Genomic DNA, 23,795 nt, shown 5'->3' on the forward strand with positions numbered 1-23,795 from the left:
TAAAAAAACTGTCAGTTTGAACAAAGTGATCGAGGGAAGGAGTTGTGTTTTCCGTTCTTTTATTTTAACGGTTTGTTGACAATTATTTATAAACGTATAAATTAACTAACTTAAATAGTGTGTGAACATTAACTTGATTCCTGTGGTGGATTACAAAGTGAACCGTTAACGATGGCTACGCAGCCAGAAGTCGGTGTGTCCGACTTTGTCCTACTGGACAATTTGACCGCCGATACCTTTATTGAAAATTTGCATTTGAGGTGAGTTCATAATGTTTCGTCAACAACCTTATGTTATTCTGCCACTATGAAAAAACTTATCAGTGATCGCATGATTAGAATCAACGATTTTTCCGTTTGTTTTTGTTATTTTTGTTGATTATAAGAATGTAAATAAATCGTAAATATAGGATGTTGATAAATTCTTTGCTCTTTCTACCCATGTGATACGCAACAGAATACAAACACTCTATGCTGGCGAACCTTCACAGGGGGTAATAAGTTCTCAAAATAAATGTATTCACACAACTTTTATTTGATTACATGGCATGTCTTCATACTTCATGGCCTTGCATTTTACACCTGTTTTAATAATAAACATGTTGTCAGTTAAAATAGTGAATATTGATCTATAAATTTAAGTACATAACTTAAATAAAAATAAGAATTTATAAAACTTTTATGATTTGAACAAAAAAAAAACCCTCTTATTTTAGTTAAATTTATGTAACACTTAAAAAGGTATAAACTATTAAATTGTATGAACAAACATTAAAAAAAAGATATTTAAAGGTCACAAATCATTATTTTTAAATATTATTGTTAACACGCACAATAACATTGTTTTACAAATAACTTTTCACCTAAATAGTGAAGTTACATTGACTTGAAGATAACATAAATGTGACATCATTAGTGACTCATAGTCCAGTAATATTAGCATAGGCATAATATTTATTTACACATCTTCAGTTGTTTATTCATTTAGCACCAACTATATTAAAAAAAAATAAACGATAAGAACCTTTATGATGAATCCTGTAGACAGAACAGGCTAGATACAAAAAACATTCAGACATGTCTGCTGTTTTAAGTAAAACAAAACATTTTTATATGAATGCCACTCATTTTATACCAACACTAAAAATGATATAAAACCTATATCAAGAAAGGAAAGTTAGTAATTAATTTAATGATTTTGCATAAAGATAAGACTTGACTAGATAGCTCGTAAACTATGTATGAGTAGACAGCTGTCTAATTACTTGGCGGTTGTAGTGACAACATAATTATTGTAAGCACTCATAGAGAACATTTTTTGTACTTTGTTAATTAATTTTCATTGTTTCTGTTTTGGAAACAGCTGATTGTGTTCATGTAAGTCATGTTGCTGTGGTATTCTTAATTTGCTTGGTTTTCGTCACTGTCCAATGTTTCGTAATTATTTTTCATTGTTAAGATGGGATTATTATATTTATTATTGTTTCTTTCTTTAAAAAAGCGGATATTCAATATAAAGTATTATGGAGGAAAAATTGCTTAAAGAAATTGCATTTGAACAAGAGTTCCAGGTTTCCTTCTGCTTGAGTTTTGTAATTTTCGAACACAGCATTCGTATTTTACTTACCAGAATAACATAATATTTTACATAACTTAACATCTATATTCTACAGATATTTATATAATAATACGTAAATAATTTACGTTTTTCGTTAGTCAAGTATGGTAACACAAAAATACTTTTTGTGCGGCGCCAGTAGCACCTGCCGTCCCTAGTAATTTTTTGCTTCTTCACCCATCGCTAATCATATAACTAGCTAACTGAAATAAAATAAATGCATAATACCTTCATACCCTTAAAACCTCGTCAAACCACCTTGAAACATAAAAAAACTTTAACAATACAAACTTATGACCACGACAATGATCTAATCGCCTTAAAAACAAACACATCATCACTAATTATTTACTTATTTCATATGTTAACATGCAAGACGTCATCACCCCGTACAAAAGAAACATGCATTTCGGATGACGAAAATAAATTTAAAAATAACGGCCACGTGATTCTATGCACATATTTTTGGGACTTTATAGTTGTTTGAAGTTTCAAGATCACTTAAACATGTCTGTTACTGTCTTGTTAATGACTACACTTTAGCGTATGCTTTCTCTACAGAAATCCATGGGTCGTAGGTATGAACCGCATGTTTTCTCAGTATTGTGGCGAAGTATCAGATTAAATTAAGCACTTACAATACCTATTAACACCGTGCTATTACTGACGTCTAAAAGGATGATTAATCGTGTTATGTGCTTCAGCTTTGAGTCGAAATCATTTAAACCTGTCTGCAACATTCGGAAGTGAACTGCAAAATTAATAGGGTTGCAGAGTAGGAAGACTGTACATACTGGAATAACGTCGATTCTCGATTGAAATACCGGCACGATAGTGTAGAAGGCGTAAGTTCGGACCCGTCACGTATCAATTTCAGCAAAGAGCATCTGGAAATTTCAATCAAGATTGGTTTTTACATTATTATATGAAAAAGATGTAATCGACTTCATTAGTTCTTGAGAGAGAGAGAGAGGAGAAAAGTAGTCGGGCTCAATAAAGGTAAATTAGAAGTTCCTAATGATGCTTCGATTGCTGCTGATGTACTTACCCATTTACGATAGCAATAAGTAGGTATGTGTGTTTACTACTAAGCTTCATCAACTTGCTTCATTAGGAGCCCAGTGGGCTTATTGGAAACTGGAGAATATCACCATTGGCTAAAAAAAGCTGAGAAAACGCAAATTTCTTATCGGCTGACGTCAGTAATCAAATGGACTCTACCTGTACCTGTGCTACGTCCTATCTTACACACTTCTCCGGGGTGATATGCTAATGACTTCAATCCACGCTGAAGGCACAGCGTGGGGATATGTCGGGACTCCCCCCGACTAGAATCACTCCGGGCCCCTTCAACTGCCTGAGCCAGACCTACGGGATCGCTCGCGCATGCTCTGCGCAAAGCGGGCTGGCGTCCTATCCTAGACTACGGTCTCCGAAATAAGCTGATCCTATCTAACAACAACGTTTTGACCAATATTTGCATTCTTGACGATTGTTGTATTTGTCATATAGAGATATCAAATATGCCTGCTTTAAAATCCCTCCTATATCATGGTCAGTATTTCCTGCAATAATTGTGTTTATGTATAGAGACCCACTTTACTAGTCTCACACACATTCCCTCCTCCAAAAAGGATAGATGTATCGCGTCTCGCCTTTATTTACTCTAACTTAGTATGATGGTGGAAGCCTACGATGACACAGTGACTGATGTCATCGCTCAAGGTGTGTGAGCGGCCTTTTATCAAGTTTTCCTTGTATTATTGTTTGTTTAATGCCTCTATCGAGCTATAAAGAACACTGTACATGGAAAAATTGCAATAAGGGACAAAAAGGCCTTTAGTTTTATGAGATAAAGGGTCAACTTCACGTTATCGTCAGCTAATTATTGAACATATAAAGAAGGTTCAAAATACTTTATTATTATTATTTTTATTTGAGTTAAACAAGTCTTTCTCGTTACTCCTTTCTTTGGCTTAAAGGTTGTAGTTCAGTTTCTTCATTTAAATAATATTCTGTAGGAAGATTTTCTCAACAATAGCCTACATAAAGTTTATAATCTATAATAACGTCAAATGATGTCGTCACCGCAAATGCCTCATTGCATTTTCCACAATAGCGCAAAATAAACATTACTATAACCTCCTTTTCACAATGCATGTAAACTCACCACATGAATTAAATAGGAAGCTATTCTATGCCATACCACTGACGTCTCACTCGATTTCATGACACCACAGACCTCGCGCCTACAGCCATTCCAAGTTCAAATTCGAATTAACAATTCCATTCGACATTAGAAGGCTGCTTTAAAAAAATGTAGTCTCAGTACTTTTTCTCTTTGGCTTGATTTTATAGCTTGCCTTTAAGCACAATGGCGTGCCGACGTAATTAAACGAAATTTCTGCAACATCTTACATGTGCCGCCATTTTCATGATTTAATAAAATGTTAAATGTAAGGTTAGGTTAACGATAAAACCAGCAGTAACTTTGATGTTTTCGCTGGCACTTACGAACGCTATTAACTTTTACAGTTACCTATATACTCGTAATTAAATTGATACGTTAAATACCTTGTATTTATAGTATTTGTACTACATGTTGAACATAAGCATTGCTGGGATAGCCACAAATTTCGGACTTCAATTATTAGTTTACTAGCTGTTGCCCGCGACTTCTCTGCGTGTTAGAAGATATAAATTATGATTTATACCTGCCCTGTTTTGTCCACAATTTCCATTGTATCTTCCCTCCTATTAGTCGCAGCCTGATGGTATATAGCCTAAAACCTTCGTCGATGAATGGTCAATTCAACACAAAAAGAGTTTTTCAATTTGGACAAGAGGTTCCTGAGATTAGCGCGATCAAACAAACTCTTCAGCTTTATATATTAGTAAGATATATTAGTATAGATTAAGTAACTTACAAACAATAAAACATTGAATATGCGATACAGTTGCTTTACTCATGGAAAACAGCATCTTTACTGAAGATAAATGTTCTACCTAAATATTTAGTGATTTTCCTTGAGGTAACTATCGGCGGTTGGATTATTAATTAAGCGTATAAAGCTTATTGCACATGTGTCAGCATCGCACGTGCTGTATGCCTCGGGTTTTCTGTCAAACTCACATATGCTACAGCAATAAGAGAAACAGGCGTTTAATGAATCGCGGTCGTTGCATACATGTGTGCTGTGCAACCGGCTTAAATAAAAAGTGATGAAAGTTAACAGAAAAAAATGATTTATATCAACGAACGGCATCCAATGTATCCAAATGAGTAAAAGAGATTTATGAGTCCAAATCGATCTTCTTATTTAGTTTAAAGTTGATTTTAGAACCGGTTGAACTTCTACTGGACTGTGTTTCCGTTTGAATCGCAGACGAAAATGTCAATATCTTGATAGTATGTACCTCAACACTGGCTCTCTTACTCTCTGGACAGCACACCTACATGGTTTTAGATAGCAATTCTGAATAAACTTGTATAATCTATAGCGATATTACTTGCTTATTCTTATTACTCAATACAGTTTTTTGCTAATATAGAAATAAATAACTATTCCTAACTTTAGACGTAGGTTTATTTCGACTTCCGTTCTCATACCTAATCGGCATCCATTGATATCTTAAACTTCCCGTGGGAGGTAACATTTTCCCACCATGCTAGCAAAAATAGAACATTTTCCCAGCGCGTCTGACTGTCATAATGCTATCTAGATAATCGCCGGTAAAAGGTTGTTGTATTTTGTAATACAACGGTTCTTGCTAGGTAATGTAACTGCACAAATATTTCTGTTTACTGTCTGTAGCTTTAGTTCCAAGGATTATGAAGATTTCATCGCTTAATCATTGAATACGTGACAAACAAGGCGGGAATTACTTTTGTATTAATACAATAAGATCAGTTAAATAACGAGACTTAACTTTCAAAGCGTAACGTAATGTTAGAGTTCCCCTTTTATCAGAACTTGCAGCAATCGCAATCTGGACGCAATCGTCTGTCGTCTTTAGAGCAATTCCCTTTCCTCCACGGTAAACTGTTTGTACACACTACAAATTAAAAGAACATTACAAAGTTCCGTTTAATGGGACTCAATTCGTTCGAACTAGGTCACAGTCGTGCCGTACATCTTTGACTATCGTACTGGAGTCATAATATTAACCAAAATAAACAGTTATTACTTGTCAAATACTTTCACGACGCACACTGAGTGCGGACATTAAGGAAATAGGTCGCATCACTTTAATGGTTTATTAATAACGCACTCGTTGTTGTGAACACTATGGAATGCAGTTGCGGAATGAGGGAACGTTTGTCACTATACGTACTGTTGTAGGTAGCGTAGGGCCGAGGAGATTATCCGAGTACGAGTTGTAACAGTGAAGTATTTGATCTGAGAATACTATGATAAATTTATTGATGGAGTTGCAAAGCCAACAAGCAGAAGATGCAATATGTCACAGCCTGACAAAAACTCGTTTTTATCTCTACCATACAATATTGGATATTCGGGAAAAATATTTCATTTAAAATTGTTCCTGGTAATTTAAGACTTGGTTGTGCTGTTAAAGGAATTAAAGAAACAAAACAGTGACAAAAACGCAATAAAATAATCATTTTGGAAATACTTATTTATTTTAGGCATCCAACCCAACCGTTCAAGATTATTCGTCATAAGTACAGGCAATTAAAAACTCGTGTTTAAGAATAATGTCCACAAGAATGAAACCAGTTTGTTGTGAAGTTAAACGTCACAGCTACACACGGGGACTGGCCGGTCGCCGCTAATGACCGGCTTCTAATTAAGGACAATGGGCCCAGTTAGCCGGCTAGCATATGCAGAATGTTTGCATATTACTGCACTTTGGTTGTGCCATAAAAGTTCCAAGAATGCCTAAGATATTGTCGGTTTTGAACAGAAAATATACTTCTGGCATTCTAAGAAAGTAGCTTCTTAATTTAATTGTAAAATATTACCTATCTTCCAGTCATTCATCGGTGAAAAAATAAGCAAAGCACAGGAAATGCATTGCATTTGCTAATATAATCTGTGGCTTGGTGATAACGAACTAGTAGATAGACTATAACGAAAGAGCCTACCATATTTCTTTCAAATCTGTTGATAACGTTACATAGAAAGCGGTGTAACACGAGGATTATCATCTTATCGTCTTCATCTTCAAAATAATAAAAGTTTCGAAAGACACACAATGTTTTATATAATATACGATTTCTGGATGGAACCGTCACACTTTTATCTTGGCCCTTTGCGTCAGAGTGTGATAATTGTCGTGTGAAGACAGATGACACTCGACAGCAGTCGTAGAGATTGGCCTGTCAACATGTATGATATTAGTTTGACCGCCCAGGGAGCTCTGAAGTATGTATACGAGTATATTAAAGACTTATGCGACGAAGCCGTCACACGAAAGAGCTGATTGTTCTATAAGTGATACAACTACTTAATAAAACCCTCAATCAACCATGAAATTTGGTTTGAATCTGATGTTTTTAGAAAAACCAGCAAGAGTGTCAGCTAGTTTTGTAACAGAAATATTTGGTGTACATAATTAGTTTGCTAGATTTTAGCGTAGGTCTTGACAAGCTTTTCAAATCCCAAAGCATACTTTGCGTCTCTGTCAAAGCATAGTTTTTCCTTGTTTCATGACAGTCCGTGTATTGAATGCAGTTTCCTTTATTGATCGATGCCGAAACATGGGTCTTGATATTTAAAAACAATTGACACCATTACATTATACATGTTAAGTACATCACTGCTGTATCAACTGAGTACGTTTGAATTAGTTACAAGTTATGCGAGTTATACTAAACACGCTTTGCATGTATGGAATATTATTTAAGTAATAATGCCGGCATCGCTGTCTAGAAATAGCGGGCGCGTTGTGATCTAAATGTTTGATATCGGAATACAGTCAAGTACTCGTATGTTCACTTGTTTTCTAAGTTAATATGAAAGGTTCCTGATTTTCGCTGCCTGATTAGATTTCTTCAATTAATATAAGCGTGTGAGTTTTTTTTTTAATGGTAAATACCATATTTATTAAAGGTTCCTCGAAATAAAAGAGAGTGGGTGGGGTAGTTTTAGGTTGATTGGAATAGTCAGGCGTTTGCCAATTTAATTCCCGTCGTCGGTTGATATTTTTTTTTCAATTAAAAAGCTGTGTGGTGGTTATTGAAAAAAAAAGTATTATATTGGTGGGTTCAATCTCTTATTGTCATAAATATTTAAGTTGAACGTTTTTTATTAAAAAAATAAATAAAGATAAGTTGAGCCGCTGTATCAATACTCTACTCTACAACTTTTTCTGTAATATTTCGTCATTTTTATGGCAATTCAAGCAGTGAGCAGTTAAGTAGGTAAGTACTAGAAACTGCAACAGGTACATACTAAAGCTAAACAAAAACTGTTTACTGAGATAAATAAACATGATCACGTTTCTAACACCATTTAGCTGTTAGCCGTGTTAATTATCTTTATACAATAGGATTACGTCAAGCGCGTGACTTTGGTTTCGTTCGAACTCTACAAGCATCCTTAGTCTATCTAGTGCATTGTACCTAGTATCATAAGTGTAGGTAATCACAGTTTTGAATAGAATTACTGTTTGTCAAAAGTAGGGTGAGTATTTATTTATCCTTGGTTTCAGCTGAATATCAAAATTTCCCATACTTGGTCGTCTGGGCGTAAATAACTTTCAAAATTTATCTCGAACAATATCCTGAGTTACCCGAATGGATAGAATGAAACGAGACTGGCATGTATCAAGCAATAAGTACACGATATAGGGATTTCAAAGGCCATTAATGACAATAATGCCTTCGGTATACAATGAGATGGTAATATACGAAGTAACTGGCACGCGACAACCCTGTCGCCTATATGTCATGATCGTTTTGCTAACACACTTGAGGATCCGTGACTAAAATTCCCAATAGGAATGTACTATTTATCTATGTTTTGTTAAGAAGTGCTTAAGTGATATATGTACCTCGTCACCAATTACCAAGTAATGGACTATCAATCACACTTCTAATATCACTTCAAACATATATTGATTGGGTATTGGTAATAACAATTAGGTATTAGTATAAAGGATGTACTTACTGTAAATAGTATTCATTTGTGAAGAATTTATTTATCTTTTGTGCAATTGTATATGGATGGTTTGAGAATTTACACAGTTATCGCTAGACGCATGTAAGTCTTAAAAGAGACTTGGCATGTTTTGAGGATTTGTTTGATATTCTCTTCGTAATTGTACCGAAGAAGATTATACAAAAAAGTGGAAGTAATCAATTAAATTAAATGTATACAGAAGAATAACTAGCTCTATAAAATCGTCTAGTTTCGTCCTGTGGCCTTTCAAATACAAGTGACTTTAACCTTCAAGCAGCTACAGAAACTCCAGACTCATAAATTGGAACGTGTCTCTGGAAGTCAAAATCATAGGGATCGTAGTCTTGCATTGAAGTTCCTTCTCCAAGATAACTTCTCACCAATCCTGCCCTTTCAAATCTCCAGCGCAATAAACTTTGTGAACACGTGACATTTATTCACGACATTACAGTCTGAAGTGCTGTCTGTTCTTTTTGGTACACAAAAGTGTTTTTCTGCTCTGATTCACTGTGAAAGGTCACCGCGGCGCGTGGGCGGGGATCGTGACGAACCTTTTTACAAGCGATCAACTTAATTTCACATGTGTATGTCTGGTAAGATGGTTCTGGTTTTAATGAGAAAGCTGATTTATCATCGGTTTGCAAATCATACGATGCTTCTTTCAATAGTTATAGGGGTTATTGTTTATGGGGTTAAGGGCAGTTGGTGTAGGTGATTTTGAGCAATGTTTAGTCAAGAACTGTGAATTAGCATCTAGACCAAAGTTTATCTATCGCTATTACGTTGTTCGATATTTTTCTAGCCTTGGACTGTTACTCTGGTTGGGCAACATCTATAAAAAGTGATTAATTGCATCTATCCAAAAAATTGTTCAATAGAAATATCTCATAACTCTGCTAATGTTCGTCGAGTGGTTTCTGCTTCAGATTAATAAAATTAATAATTAGAGGAAACTCCTGAAAACATCCGTTTCTATATTATTATTATATTCTGGTGTATCAAAGACGTAAAACTTACGTCATGAAGTACGTACGAATGATAATAATTAAATAATATTATTTATTCCTACATATTTTCCTATGTGAGTAGGTTGGTAAAAATGGTGGTATTATGTATGTAAATTTCAATGTTATATGATGTTGTTTTGTTACTGCGGCGTTGCCTTATCTTGCCATTTATCGATTAGCTATCAAAAGGTTCGATAATAATGGCGATGTCTGATACTGACCGGTAGGGAATTGGCAGAAATTGTAATATCCAATGCCAAAAAAAGATGAGACTGTTTTATTCTGTGGTCGTAGATTAAATATATTCCTAAAAGAATACCTGGAAGATCTTAAAAGGTTTCTGATTTAGCTCGTCCTTTTATCATATATCATGTTGTTCAATTTCTACAAAATTTCGTAAGCAGCTCGCTGAGTTTCTGTATCTCATGTGGTTTAGAAACAATATTTTTCTCTGTAAAAACAAGAGTCTGGCTATTCTAGACATTTGTGCGGTGGGATATTTTCCTCTACGGCTCTAGCGTAAGACGACGCAAGATGCCGATACCAGTCGTATTAACCACCTTATTCACTTACGTTATTCGGTAAAAAAAATGCTAGTCTGTTGTCACTTTATCTCTGTCACATCCGTCTCTTACAAATGACGTTTAAAAACGTTTAATAGACACCTTCGTTGTAATCTCTAACCACGCATCCCTATATCCCTATGGAGTAAGCTCTGAGCTTATCACACATATGTCATACTATGTATTCGTTTGGAATCCAGATTCATAGTGTAGCCGAGACCTGCATTAACCTCGTGACGAATGTCAACAAAAGGCGAGAATTGCTTCAATGTACCATATTAAGGAAATACCTAAATGTAAACTTAACCTACTAGAATTCTGTTTGTACAATTTATTATGTATTATTATGAACATGTGTTGTGGTAAGCGGTCGAGTGCGCGCGCAAGCAAGAATGACTAATTTATTGTACTTTTTAACTGGTAAAAGAGTAGGTATGTAGTTCAGTAGGTATGTCTTCCAATAAATTATGACGACCTCCGTGGTCGAGTGGCGTACGCACCGGTTTCAAGGTGTCGCTAGCTCTGAGGTCCCGGGTTCGATCCCCGGTCGGGTCAATGTAAAAATTCACATTTCTACATTGTCTCGGGTCTGGGTGTTTGTGGTACCTTCGTTGTATCTGAATTCCATAACACAAGTGCTTTAGCAACTTACTTTGGGTTCAGAACAATGTATGTGATGTTGTCCGCATTTATTTATAAAAAAAAAAAAAAAAAAAAAATGCGCAATTTCACCATAACTACCTTTTTTATTTTCTGCACCAAAATTTATTCTTAAAGGCTAATCTAAAGTGAATGCAGCCGATGGCACAGGATATTAGAATGCACTAGTGTCTGCCCAAACATATGACAACCTATCTCTCATAGTCCACTGAGTGACCACCACTGATTGATTTTTGTGACCATTAAACCATAGAGGCAGGTGAATACTGATCTAATTTCAATGACCGCAACATCTAATATTGAGTAACTACATAAATCATAAAGTAATCGCAATCAACAAATTCCTATAGGCTAGTCTGGGCTCTTCACGTACAGCCTACCTCACATCAGTGCTAGTCATTTACAATATATTGCTCCTAATCGCATGTCTGTAAGGTCGAGTTTTGTAAACCATTTCTTACCTCTGACGTACTGTTGACTTTACCGTTACCGCATCAATCTCTTTTATTACATTCTTCATACATATTTGTTCGTTTATGTGTTTATTATTTGGCTCAACTCCAGATTTACCTCTAATTTGATCCAAGAATTTGCAAAGGGTTCATTAACTGTCCTGCGACTGTATCTTTTTAAAGTTTTTAATGATATTCTGGGATTGGTAATTTTTTTTACGCCGAATATTCAGAGCTAATATGCTGTGTCATATAAAGCTAGTCCAGATATTGGAACGGGTCTAACGTGTTATAAATGTGAGTGTAAAATTGTAAACTACGCGTTTCTTTTTTGTGGGCTTTCGTCTCCGTCATACTTAGAGTACACTTATCAATGATGTTCAGAACTATTTCCGTAGAAATTGATTTGTTGAGCTTTCTTCTTCACATGAACAGTCGGAATACTTCTTTAGAGAATATGTCAGTTTACTCACTTGGATGATGATATCCGAATGAAACCTTTTTAGTTTGGCATCTTTCTTCGTAGAATCATTTGTCCCCGGCTATCTCTAAAGGATATTGCAGAGAAAAAACTGTGTAATTTGTTTAGACATAACATAGGTTAACAATGCGATGTAGAATAAATGGTATGTACCTTTAATAACGTATATCGTCGCAAGTAAAAAAACTAAGGCACGTTGCGAATCTGTTGTCTCGCTCACGTGTTGGCGTAATGAACAATAAGTGCTTGAGACATTAGCGGGGTCACTGACCGGGTCATAAGGTGCGGTGGGAGTGCGAGATGAGCGGAAGATAAATGGGCGTTATAATGACTTTATCATACTGTATAAAGATTAATGTGATTCGAATTTGAACATGTTTACGTTAATTTTTATTACAGTTGTTGTAACCGAAAAGACATGGTGCTGCTTCTATATTAAAAGTATCTGGAAAACGAGAAATGGTGGGTGAATCTGTGTGTTGTAACTAGTAGCCTCATTTAAATAAATAACTTTTGATCTGCAGGTAGGGGCATAGTAACGATTATGCAAACGCATTTCCTCTTGCTCAGAGAATGTTAATTAATTTTGAAGATGTAGGTAATTCTAATCATACATTTGTCCTAAACTAAGTTGGTCTCAATTTCTTGTCATCAGTAAAAACCATTAGCAAAGTGTAAAACAAACTTAACGACCCAAATGATCCTCGGGCCAAAACTATAACTCTTTTTAATGTACCTCACAAACCTCATTGTCAACGACTTTAAAGTGTCACGTCACCGATAGAAACTTGTACACATGACAACTAAATGCTAAATCCATTAACAAATGACCAGCAGACTCATTTAAGATAATCGTAAAATGTCGCATGAGTTAGGTTACATTGCTGGTAAAGACATATCACTTAGCATGCAACAGCTGTGCACGTAAGCAATGTATTGTAATCGCACGATTTTTCGCCTCGTCTAGTCCTCGCTAATCTAGCGGTGGCACCTCACCTTCGTGCTGATTGTGCGAATGCTCAGCGATTACGTTGACAGTATACAGGGTGGATGGAGAACGCAGTTTTTACTACGGTGACTTGGAAATACAGTTATCTAATACGTACGTGTCGAGAAATAGATTTTTGTTTGCTATTGCTTGCATTGAGGCTGTTGTTATGGAACGTATATTTGGTCAATACATTACAATATCATAAGGAAAATATGTTAAATTATTGTGGCAAGATTGAGTGCTGAATAAGTTTTAATTTAAAATATTTGAATAAATAGATTTCTCAAAGTTTGAAAACTTTAAAACGCAATGTAAGAATTTAAGTCAATTTCTAAAACAAATGCACAATTCAACTCGTTAATAGACCAATATGGCGGCGTATTCTTAATTTGAAATTAATTCGATTTACAAATGACGTGGTAATCACTCGCGTTTGTAGTTGTTTATGGCCAGTGATAAAGGCCAGCAGACCGCAAGATCGCGGCTGATGACGAAGCTTTGTATATTACAGGCCAGAGGCTATCACGTCTCAGAGTAAGTATATTGCAGATGTAAAAGCGAGACGCCGCTCTACAAAATGTAATACGCCATCTCGCTCACACAACTACAAGAGTCTGAGCTTTAGAGATAGTGGTAGACCCACAGGGCCATACAATGTACGGTTACGTAGGAAGTGGGTGTGAAGAGCCCATCAAATGTGTTTATGTATCTCAAGTCACTGTACAAATTCCGTTGAAATTGCATAGCTATATAAATGCATATAAGGTCCATCCGATTCCATAGATACATTTCGCCTATCAAAAGTTTCATAGTAGTGAGATTTTATCATTTCTGGGCACTATTCCAAACCTCAAATTGTTACTGAGATGTCTCTTTCAGGACGAAATTGAACGAAAAATCTGCAGCGTGCGCACTGCAGCTTTTTAACAGCATACCATCTACTTTATTGCTATAAACTTTTTTGTTCACTAACGAAAATTACACGATGAAATGTGAGCCAAATGAAATAAAAAAGAAAACAGTCGTGACAAACGGTGCGATATAAAAGCGCTCAAAATAAATCCTATAATCCTTGAGTATTAGAGTAAGAGGACGATAGTATTTATAAACATTATGACATCCACATACCGGTGGGACTCGATGGCTGGAAATGACACGGCTATACGAAAATAGACGGTTTTATATGCTGTTTAACACTACTAAGTACGGTTTTGGGAAATGCTTTTATTTCCTCCTTTAAAGTTATGGTATCATTAATATGAAATAGAAAAACAAATCTTCATTGGGTCTTTGTAACTATTGAACAGAATTATGATTAACCCTAGAAAGATAATCATATTGTGACGTACGTTAAAGATAATCATGCGTAAAATTGACGCATGTGTTTTATCGGTCTGTATATCGAGGTTTATTTATTAATTTGAATAGATATTAAGTTTTATTATATTTACACTTACATACTAATAATAAATTCAACAAACTATTTATTTATGTTTATTTATTTATTAAAAAAAAACAAAAACTCAAAATTTCTTCTATAAAGTAACAAAACTTTTAAACATTCTCTCTTTTACAAAAATAAACTTATTTTGTACTTTAAAAACAGTCATGTTGTATTATAAAATAAGTAATTAGCTTAACTTATACATAATAGAAACAAATTATACTTATTAGTCAGTCAGAAACAACTTTGGCACATATCAATATTATGCTCTCGACAAATAACTTTTTTGCATTTTTTGCACGATGCATTTGCCTTTCGCCTTATTTTAGAGGGGCAGTAAGTACAGTAAGTACGTTTTTTCGTTACTGGCTCTTCAGTACTGTCATCTGATGTACCAGGCACTTCATTTGGCAAAATATTAGAGATATTATCGCGCAAATATCTCTTCAAAGTAGGAGCTTCTAAACGCTTACGCATAAACGATGACGTCAGGCTCATGTAAAGGTTTCTCATAAATTTTTTGCGACTTTGAACCTTTTCTCCCTTGCTACTGACATTATGGCTGTATATAATAAAAGAATTTATGCAGGCAATGTTTATCATTCCGTACAATAATGCCATAGGCCACCTATTCGTCTTCCTACTGCAGGTCATCACAGAACACATTTGGTCTAGCGTGTCCACTCCGCCTTTAGTTTGATTATAATACATAACCATTTGCGGTTTACCGGTACTTTCGTTGATAGAAGCATCCTCATCACAAGATGATAATAAGTATACCATCTTAGCTGGCTTCGGTTTATATGAGACGAGAGTAAGGGGTCCGTCAAAACAAAACATCGATGTTCCCACTGGCCTGGAGCGACTGTTTTTCAGTACTTCCGGTATCTCGCGTTTGTTTGATCGCACGGTTCCCACAATGGTTAACTTATACGGTTCTTGTAGTAAGTTTTTTGCCAAAGGGATTGAGGTGAACCAATTGTCACACGTAATATTACGACAACTACCGTGCACAGGCTTTGATAACTCCTTCACGTAGTATTCACCGAGTGGTACTCCGTTGGTCTGTGTTCCTCTTCCCAAATAAGGCATTCCATTTATCATATACTTTGTACCACTGTCACACATCATGAGGATTTTTATTCCATACTTACTTGGCTTGTTTGGGATATACATCCTAAACGGACACCGTCCTCTAAAACCAAGTAACTGTTCATCTATGGTCAAATGAGCCCCTGGAGTGTAATTTTGTATGCACTGATGGATAAAGAGATCCCATATTTTTCTAACAGGAGTAAATACATCGTTTTCTCGAAGTGTGGGCCGTATACTTTTGTCATCCATTCTAAGACATCGTATCAAAAAATCAAAACGATCACGACTCATTACAGAGACGTACACCATTGACAAAGATCGATCAAAGAGGTCATCTGTGGACATGTGGTTATCTTTTCTCACTGCTGTCATTACCAGAATACCAAAGAAAGCATAGATTTCATCTTCATTCGTGTCACGAAATGTAGCACCTGTCATAGATTCCCGACGTTTCAATGATATCTCAGCATTTGTCCATTTTACAATTTCCGAAATTATCTCATCAGTAAAAAATAGTTTGAAGCATAAAAGTGGGTCATATATATTGCGGCACATACGCGTCGGACCTCTTTGAGATCTGACAATGTTCAGTGCAGAGACTCGGCTACGCCTCGTGGACTTTGAAGTTGACCAACAATGTTTATTCTTACCTCTAATAGTCCTCTGTGGCAAGGTCAAGATTTTGTTAGAAGCCAATGAAGAACCTGGTTGTTCAATAACATTTTGTTCGTCTAATATTTCACTACCGCTTGACGTTGGCTGCACTTCATGTACCTCATCTATAAACGCTTCTTCTGTATCGCTCTGGACGTCATCTTCACTTACGTGATCTGATATTTCACTGTCAGAATCCTCACCAACAAGCTCGTCATCGCTTTGCAGAAGAGCAGAGAGGATATGCTCATCGTCTAAAGAACTACCCATTTTATTATATATTAGTCACGATATCTATAACAAGAAAATATATATATAATAAGTTATCACGTAAGTAGAACATGAAATAACAATATAATTATCGTATGAGTTAAATCTTAAAAGTCACGTAAAAGATAATCATGCGTCATTTTGACTCACGCGGTCGTTATAGTTCAAAATCAGTGACACTTACCGCATTGACAAGCACGCCTCACGGGAGCTCCAAGCGGCGACTGAGATGTCCTAAACGCACAGAACGGATAAAAGAAAGTTGATTCATACCAACAAAAATAAAACTCTTATTTCATAGTACAACAATAAAAACACGTGTATAACATAACATCATAACTTAACTATTTCTATTCGTATATGACTCACGCAAGAAAAACTGGTTGTATACCTATTGCCTATAATAAGACGCCATGTTAGTTCTAAGCTAAAAATACCGCGAAACCCCACTTCCTTACATTTTCCGCGGCAAGGACGCGCGGAACGCAGCGGAAATGGCGCGAACGTACGAGACGCATTTCCGAACTAAGGAAAGTGATATGAATATTTTCAAGACATATTATACCTACTTGTTAATGTGTGTGTGTGTGACCCGGTAAGTCAGTGTGCCGATTCTAGTCACGTAACTATTTTGTTTTTAAAAGTTTCAATGTCAGCTGTCAATGGCATGAACTTGTTGCCATGTTTGATATTAATCGCATCCGATTAACTTTTTTTGATTGTACATATTTACTTCCGTTTTCTACGTTTGGTTTCAAATCTCCTAAAAAAACTTTAATATAATTTTCAGCTATTTGCAATTTTCGTCTCGACCTACTTTAATTTAGCAACATAATATAAAAGTGTTCAGAAATTCAAGGAAGTAAACAAACAAACCCGACCATATTGATACCCGGTTGATATTGAACAATATACTCTTTGAACACGACCTACCAAGCCAGATGTTCCGCCTCTTTCATCATACAGACTTGTAATAAGCGTCTACATACAAACATTCATATAAACATTTTTGTGATTCACTCGAAGTGACGTAATTCTACTTAACAAATGTAACAGTCTTCCTGCGAATGATCTTGAATAGATTATCCGTAATGATGTTGTGTTTGTCACGTCGTAACGTCTAAACCGGAGAACCGATTTAGATGGAATTAAAAAACATAAGATATCATCGTACCATCTTTCGTGAAAAGTCCTTTTTGAAATCTGCCTTAATGAACTGTAGCAAATATTCCGAAATTAATATGCTACCAAAAATATATGATATTCATATTGTCTATCTGAATATTTATTGGCAATCAAAACGAAGGAATTTATTTATATGGGTGCAGACGTGGGCGTAAGCTAGTAAAGAATATTGCTGTATTATTGGTTTCCGAGATCATTATTATAAATTAGGCAGCATGACTAATCTTTGAAAAGCGTAAAGCAAACGTTTTTAACGGCCACAGTTAATTAGGACCATGTTATTCATTTGTAAATGTGATTGATATTTTCCTCTTTGCGTGTAATATAAATATAAAAGGTAAATATCTGTCTGCGTAATCAAACGATGATAGACACAGGTGTTTAGCTAACGGGCAAACCTATAAATATTTTACTACAGGCTAACCTGTTGTAAAATATTTATTGTATTTAAATAACATTTGTAATGCCTGGTAAGATACCGTTTACTCGGAGGAAGAAAATAGCCGAGCTTTGTAAAGGCTCCTGATGCGAGTTTATGTATTGAAAGACGGTTTCCTTCGGTCATTTTTCTGTAGAACACTGCTCGTTCAACTGTCAATATAGATCCTAGAATCAGTCGATTCAGCAGGTAGAAATTAAAAGCATTTTCGCTCCCTAACAAAATTGAAATCAGCACACCATCTGTTGATAAGATATTCAAACAGTCCAACTGACATAATATCTTCAAAAAGCTTCGTAAAAAAAAATAGAGATCGACAATTCTTACAGAGCTTCTAACTTTACTTAGTACCTCGATCCAAATGACAATGTAGATGGCCACTTGTAATACAAGAACTTGTGTGGTCCAAGGAGCGTGCAGTGTGCTGATGACACGCTTTCTCCCTTCGTCGGTAAGCACGTGTTTGTATGCACCACCCGTGCTCACGCGCATTGCCCAATCGTCTAGCAAGACTGGACGTCGCGTCGCCTCTTTGCTGCGGTTGTAGGAAAATGTTGTTTTATATTGGTTTTATCTTTGATCGCTTGCCCAGTCCAGAACAGATCAGTCAGTTCAGTCTGGAACTGTAATCAGCAAATCGTCCGAAGGAATGTTACGAAAACAGTCTTCAGATCTGCTATTATTGATCAAAGAAGTCGATTTATGATATTTATCTAAGACCTTAGAGGTCTCCGTGGAGGATGTTTACTATGCATATTGCAAACCTCTAGTTAAATCCAATAGGTATACATGTCGCATCAACATCGGCTTTTGTTAACCGTACAGTGTCTTCGAAGTTACTACGATTGCCTGACCAATTGGATTATTTAGTAATTTTCATATAGAAATCGGTGGACGAGGACATCCTTCAGATCCAAATGGTTCAGTATATTACGCTTGGTTCCGCCCGACGACATCCGAAGGAAATGGGGCGGTCTATTCTTATCCACCGACAAACTTATTGCATCACTAAACCAAATTATGGATATAAATTCAAAGCTAGTTTGATCCGGGTGGCCAAGTGAAACAAACCGGCTTCCTTGTTTTCTAAAATGGGTCGTTATTTTTGGAAGAAATCATTGATTTAATAATGAAGGGAAAACGTGATGCAACCGAAAGGAAGTTATTCAACGTATCCCATAGTTTGAGCGCAGTGTTTTAACATTTAGAGGACAGAGTTTCAACACTACATAATATGGAAACACGAACTCGTAAACTGTTTATCATAGGTATTCAATATTTCCTTTCAGATAAAATCAGAGTATCTTATCTTCTTGTATCGTTTTGTATTAGTGCCAAGGATTTGTCTGGTAGATATTGTTTTTTTTTTCTTTATATCAGCTATCAGCTACGTAGTTACTTAACACCTGACTCATCAATTAAATTTGGTGTTTATTGAATTATTATGGTAATGTATAATATTCAACTAAATTAGGCTCAGCTTTATATATCTGATGTTTGCACACTGTTGCTGTGCATTCAAGAATGTTCCAGGCGGGATAAAAAAATGTTTTCGCTTTCGTTGATATAACAAAACAAAACAATCAATTCAATTTCGACTACAAAACTGTGTTCATAAAACATTGACGTTTTCTTTCTCCAAGGGCCGTCCAGCTGACAAGACAACCTTTGGTTGCATAACAATAACACCGAAGGTATCTTTCGTCGTCCCGGCTTTGGCTAAAACGTTTTCCATATCGTCTGATAATTCAACAAGCGATAATATGCGATAGGAAACACGATATATGGTTTTACGAGATTGTGACTCATTGTTGTCACCTAATATTACTCAGTGTGTGAGTAAATATTGATTATGTTTTATACCTTTACGAGGATTGTTGAGTAGTGGTTTCTTAGGTTTACGCGAATGTTAGACATTGAAATGAAACGACTTTTACGGATTTTATCGCGGTTTAATTTTTGGAACTAAAACCAAAAATTAAACCGCGATAAAATCCGTAAAAGTCGTTTCATTTCAATGAGGATTGTTGAATTATGACGTAAGAGGAAAAGCCTTTATAGTGCAGTAAGTTCAGCTGGAGTCTGTTTCAACTGGAATTGATCACCTAGATATTTTGTCTGTTGTTATATGAAACCTTCTGTTCCTATGGAATATGTACGGCATCATCACAGAACCTGTACTCCACCACTCTGTTTCTACACTGCTTCTGTTTTATTTCCAACGAAGGATCTTATATGACCTATTAATCTTTCTATAAATAAACAAAAAGTGACATCAGATTTTGCTAGCTTTAGTTTCTAATCACATTACTTTTTGCAATAGGGTCAAAGGATAATCCCCTCATTTCGTATTGGATTAACAGCTTAAAGAAATTCCCTTAAAACTATCGACGCAAAAAATTTACATTCAAGTTGGCTGGATTTAGGTTTTCCTTGGTGGCTTCAAGTCCTTGCTAAATGAACGAGACCTTGTTATTAGGAGTAGCAAAACTTAAGCTTATTAAGTAGGCTATGAAATACGCACGTCGATGAAGCTGTACAAATTCACAAAGCGGTAATTTAAATAATTAGGTGATACCTTATTATATTTTATCCGTCGCGAATGGCGAGTATTATTTTTTGTATCTATAAATTGACTACTTGAAGACTACATAAGGAATGAGAAATTGTTAATTTATTCGAGTGTTTTGTTGTCGCGATATTCGCCGTTCTCGTAATCTAAAGTGTTCATCTTTAATAGATAGTTAGCACTTGGAGACAATGCTATAGATATCAAAAATGTCCCTGTATTTATCTCTTGTTGTAATTGCCTTTCTGTGGGTAACATGAACAAGGTAGTTCGATAAGCTATCCATAACAAGACACAGTGATTGTTTTTTCTCTTACATCTTCGTAAATCTGCCCCTGTATTCCATCTAGCCAATTTACAATCATAGGAGTCAATAGAAAAAGGGAATATGTATAGAAAGTATATTTCTTTTCGATAAGTAACTTGACTGTAACCTGTCACCTTCAAACATTTGCGCAATTTCTAGCAATGTTATCGCTGAATGATATTTCACTTGGTCTATAGGGGCAGCATGTGTAAACTATGGAAAAACCTGTCCTTCATTCCTCGTAGTTACTAGAGTAGTAACGTTTGCGGTATTAATGAAGTCATTCATTATTTCCAATGTATCGGTATCACCAGCATTGTTGTAAGAACTTCAATTAGTTGCGTGAACGGAATTTCCTAAACATATAGAATTCATGGAGACTGTATTTTACACAACCATGTTACTTGGCGGACGGTTTTGCAATAGTGACAGCTAAAAGATAGTTAAATCCAAAAGCCTGTTGTGGAATATAACGTATTGAGATTCGCCGATTCAAGATTTCAGAAAATATATAAGATAAACGTGTAATTATGGAAACAACTTTGAACACCTAAGATGCTGATTAAATATACCTTGCTGTTATAATTACTGGCCAATTACATTGTTTACACCAAGCTCACGGCTCTTAGTCATGGCATTATTTCACCCAGTGATGCTCTCAGCATTATAGACGAAGCAATGCACAGTGACTCAACCGATAGTTAATAGAAATCATCTGAGAGACTATTTATTTGCTTTGTCACGTCATCACCACTTTTGTTTAAGCCGAGCCGCGGTCACCCAGACATTAGCATACAATGCCGGCTCTAAATATGATGGATGTGTACATACCTCCTTTTGTGGGGGTTCAAGGTGTCGCAGGTGTTAAACGAGCCCAATTTGCAGGACAATCAATTAATGAATTGGTCAAGGATTTAGATATGGAAGGTCCAATATTTGCACGTATAGATTTTCGAGGCATGACCGTGACAGCTTATCAATAATGATTTGTACGATAGCTTAGTTGGTAATAGCATGAACCAAGATGGATTTAAGATTTTTAGAGACTTGGTTTTACAGTAAAATATCAAGGGAAGGTTTAAATACTGACATCCTCGTGGTAGGAACTGCGAGGAAAAAGATAGTTGTAATACGTATGTTCGTTACACCTATAAAAAACGATTGATTCATCCAGAAATTAATGATACCATTGATAACCATTGCATTGCGATTGCCGTTTACCGGGAATGTAGCGTATGTGCTAAGATCATGGCAGGGCTGACCTCGGTCTCTGCTCTTGAACTAAAAACCGGCCCGCGAGGCGCTTGCGCGGCGCGCGAACGCGGTGACGTCACCGGCGCGCGCGCACCCGAGCTTTGCATGCTTAGATTTGTTTTGGTTATGAGTTCTGTGCTTTTTATTATATCGTAAGTGTAGCATTGAACGTAGACAACACTCTGAAAATGTTGCATTATTTTGGTTTAATATACAGCATGTTCGGTTGTCATCTACTTATTCTACTGTGCTTTCCTTGTATATATCGTATATAAGAGGTTCAACCAAACCACTCTCACTGGCTAATACATTTATCTCGTTTGTCTTCCAGGCAGCTGTTTCAATTGCTTTATTTTTAATTCATGTTTCTGTGCGACAACATTTTTTATGTCTTTGAATCGTTTTCATTTCATTGTAAACGATGGTAACCACCGACAAACGATGTGAATCATTAAAAGTCTCTAGTGTTCATAAAAGTTTTCTGTTCATGGCTGTATTTAATTTAATTTGGGAAATGTCATCTTGAACTGTAACTAGCATGTCAAAAATGAAAAACACCATTGGGATATTGATACAAAGGCTCTATTTAATTGTCAGATTTTATATTTATTTGCAAATTTAATGTAGCCTATGTCACTAATAAGTGTAAGGACAATACCCAACGCGAAATCAGATTAGATGTTTAGAAGTTATCATGGAATTCAGAAACTGAGAACATGTAGACGAACCCTAAAGAATATCCTTCTTTTGTAGACAGATGTCTACTAGTTCATGAGGCCGTACTAACGATCAAGAATCTTTGAGGAACCATGACTGCGATCTCGTCAGTGTTTACTTGTCCTTTACAAGGAACACTAAGATTTATGCCATAGAACAATATTAAATCGAGGTTAGATCCATATTAACTGTAGTGGATGTACAATCGAAGGTGCTCGTAAATTGTTCAGCTTTACTCATTCGATAAATATCATCATATATAATGTTATAATATGTCGACCGATATCTGCCTGTCTGACTCATATATGATTTTTCTTGAATTTAAATGATACTTACGTATGTTTATTTATTCTTTTGCAACTGGTTGTAGTGGTTGTTTTTTCAGAAGCTAAGACCACTTTAGATTTAACGATAGCTTTAGCAATTTCGTTTACTTTGTGTTGTAAATATTCTAGTTTGGCTTTTTTGTGTTAATTTCAAAGATAGCTTTGAAAAAGATCTGTTGAATTTTTCGACTTCGTACAAATATTATTCTTGGAATTCGAAGTCCCTTTCAAAATGCATTGTATGTCTATACTTTCCTTAAAGAACTTACTTCAATATACGAACGTTGCTTCCCAAACATCGCGTAATGAAGTAGGCGTTAACTACATCAACCTTTTCACGATCCAATCAGCAACTCGTCGGCAGCCTTTGTAAAGGTTCACATATACCTACGGTCACAGTTTCGTATCTTGTTAAGCCATTCATATTACAACATGAGGTTACCTATAGAAGTGTTGACGGTTATTATGGTTCGCATCTGCTCGTAACTTCCGTTGTGCCACCAGGTCGATGGCCTAATAACCCCGGAGGTTATGAATTTCGGCACGCTATGCCTTGGATCGCTAAAAGTTAAGTTATTGAAGTTTTTTTTGTGTTTACTGACTTTATTTTGGTATCATA

General features: G+C 35.8%; 1 protein-coding gene across 1 annotated transcript in view; it reads left to right on the forward strand.

Annotated features, from left to right (window-relative positions):
• The first annotated feature begins 29 nt into the window (after nt 1–29).
• Nucleotides 30–23,795, forward strand: part of LOC113498484 (myosin-IA) — a 44,301-nt gene continuing 20,535 nt past the window's right edge. Inside the window, exon 1 of the mRNA XM_026878493.1 lies at nt 30–260. Within this exon, the coding sequence (XP_026734294.1) occupies nt 172–260 (89 nt within the window). The 5' untranslated portion in view covers nt 30–171. The remainder of the gene's footprint in view (nt 261–23,795) is intronic.

The sequence above is a fragment of the Trichoplusia ni genome, chromosome 11 (genome assembly GCF_003590095.1).
Source record: "Trichoplusia ni isolate ovarian cell line Hi5 chromosome 11, tn1, whole genome shotgun sequence".
Classification (NCBI taxonomy): Eukaryota; Metazoa; Arthropoda; class Insecta; order Lepidoptera; family Noctuidae; genus Trichoplusia; species Trichoplusia ni.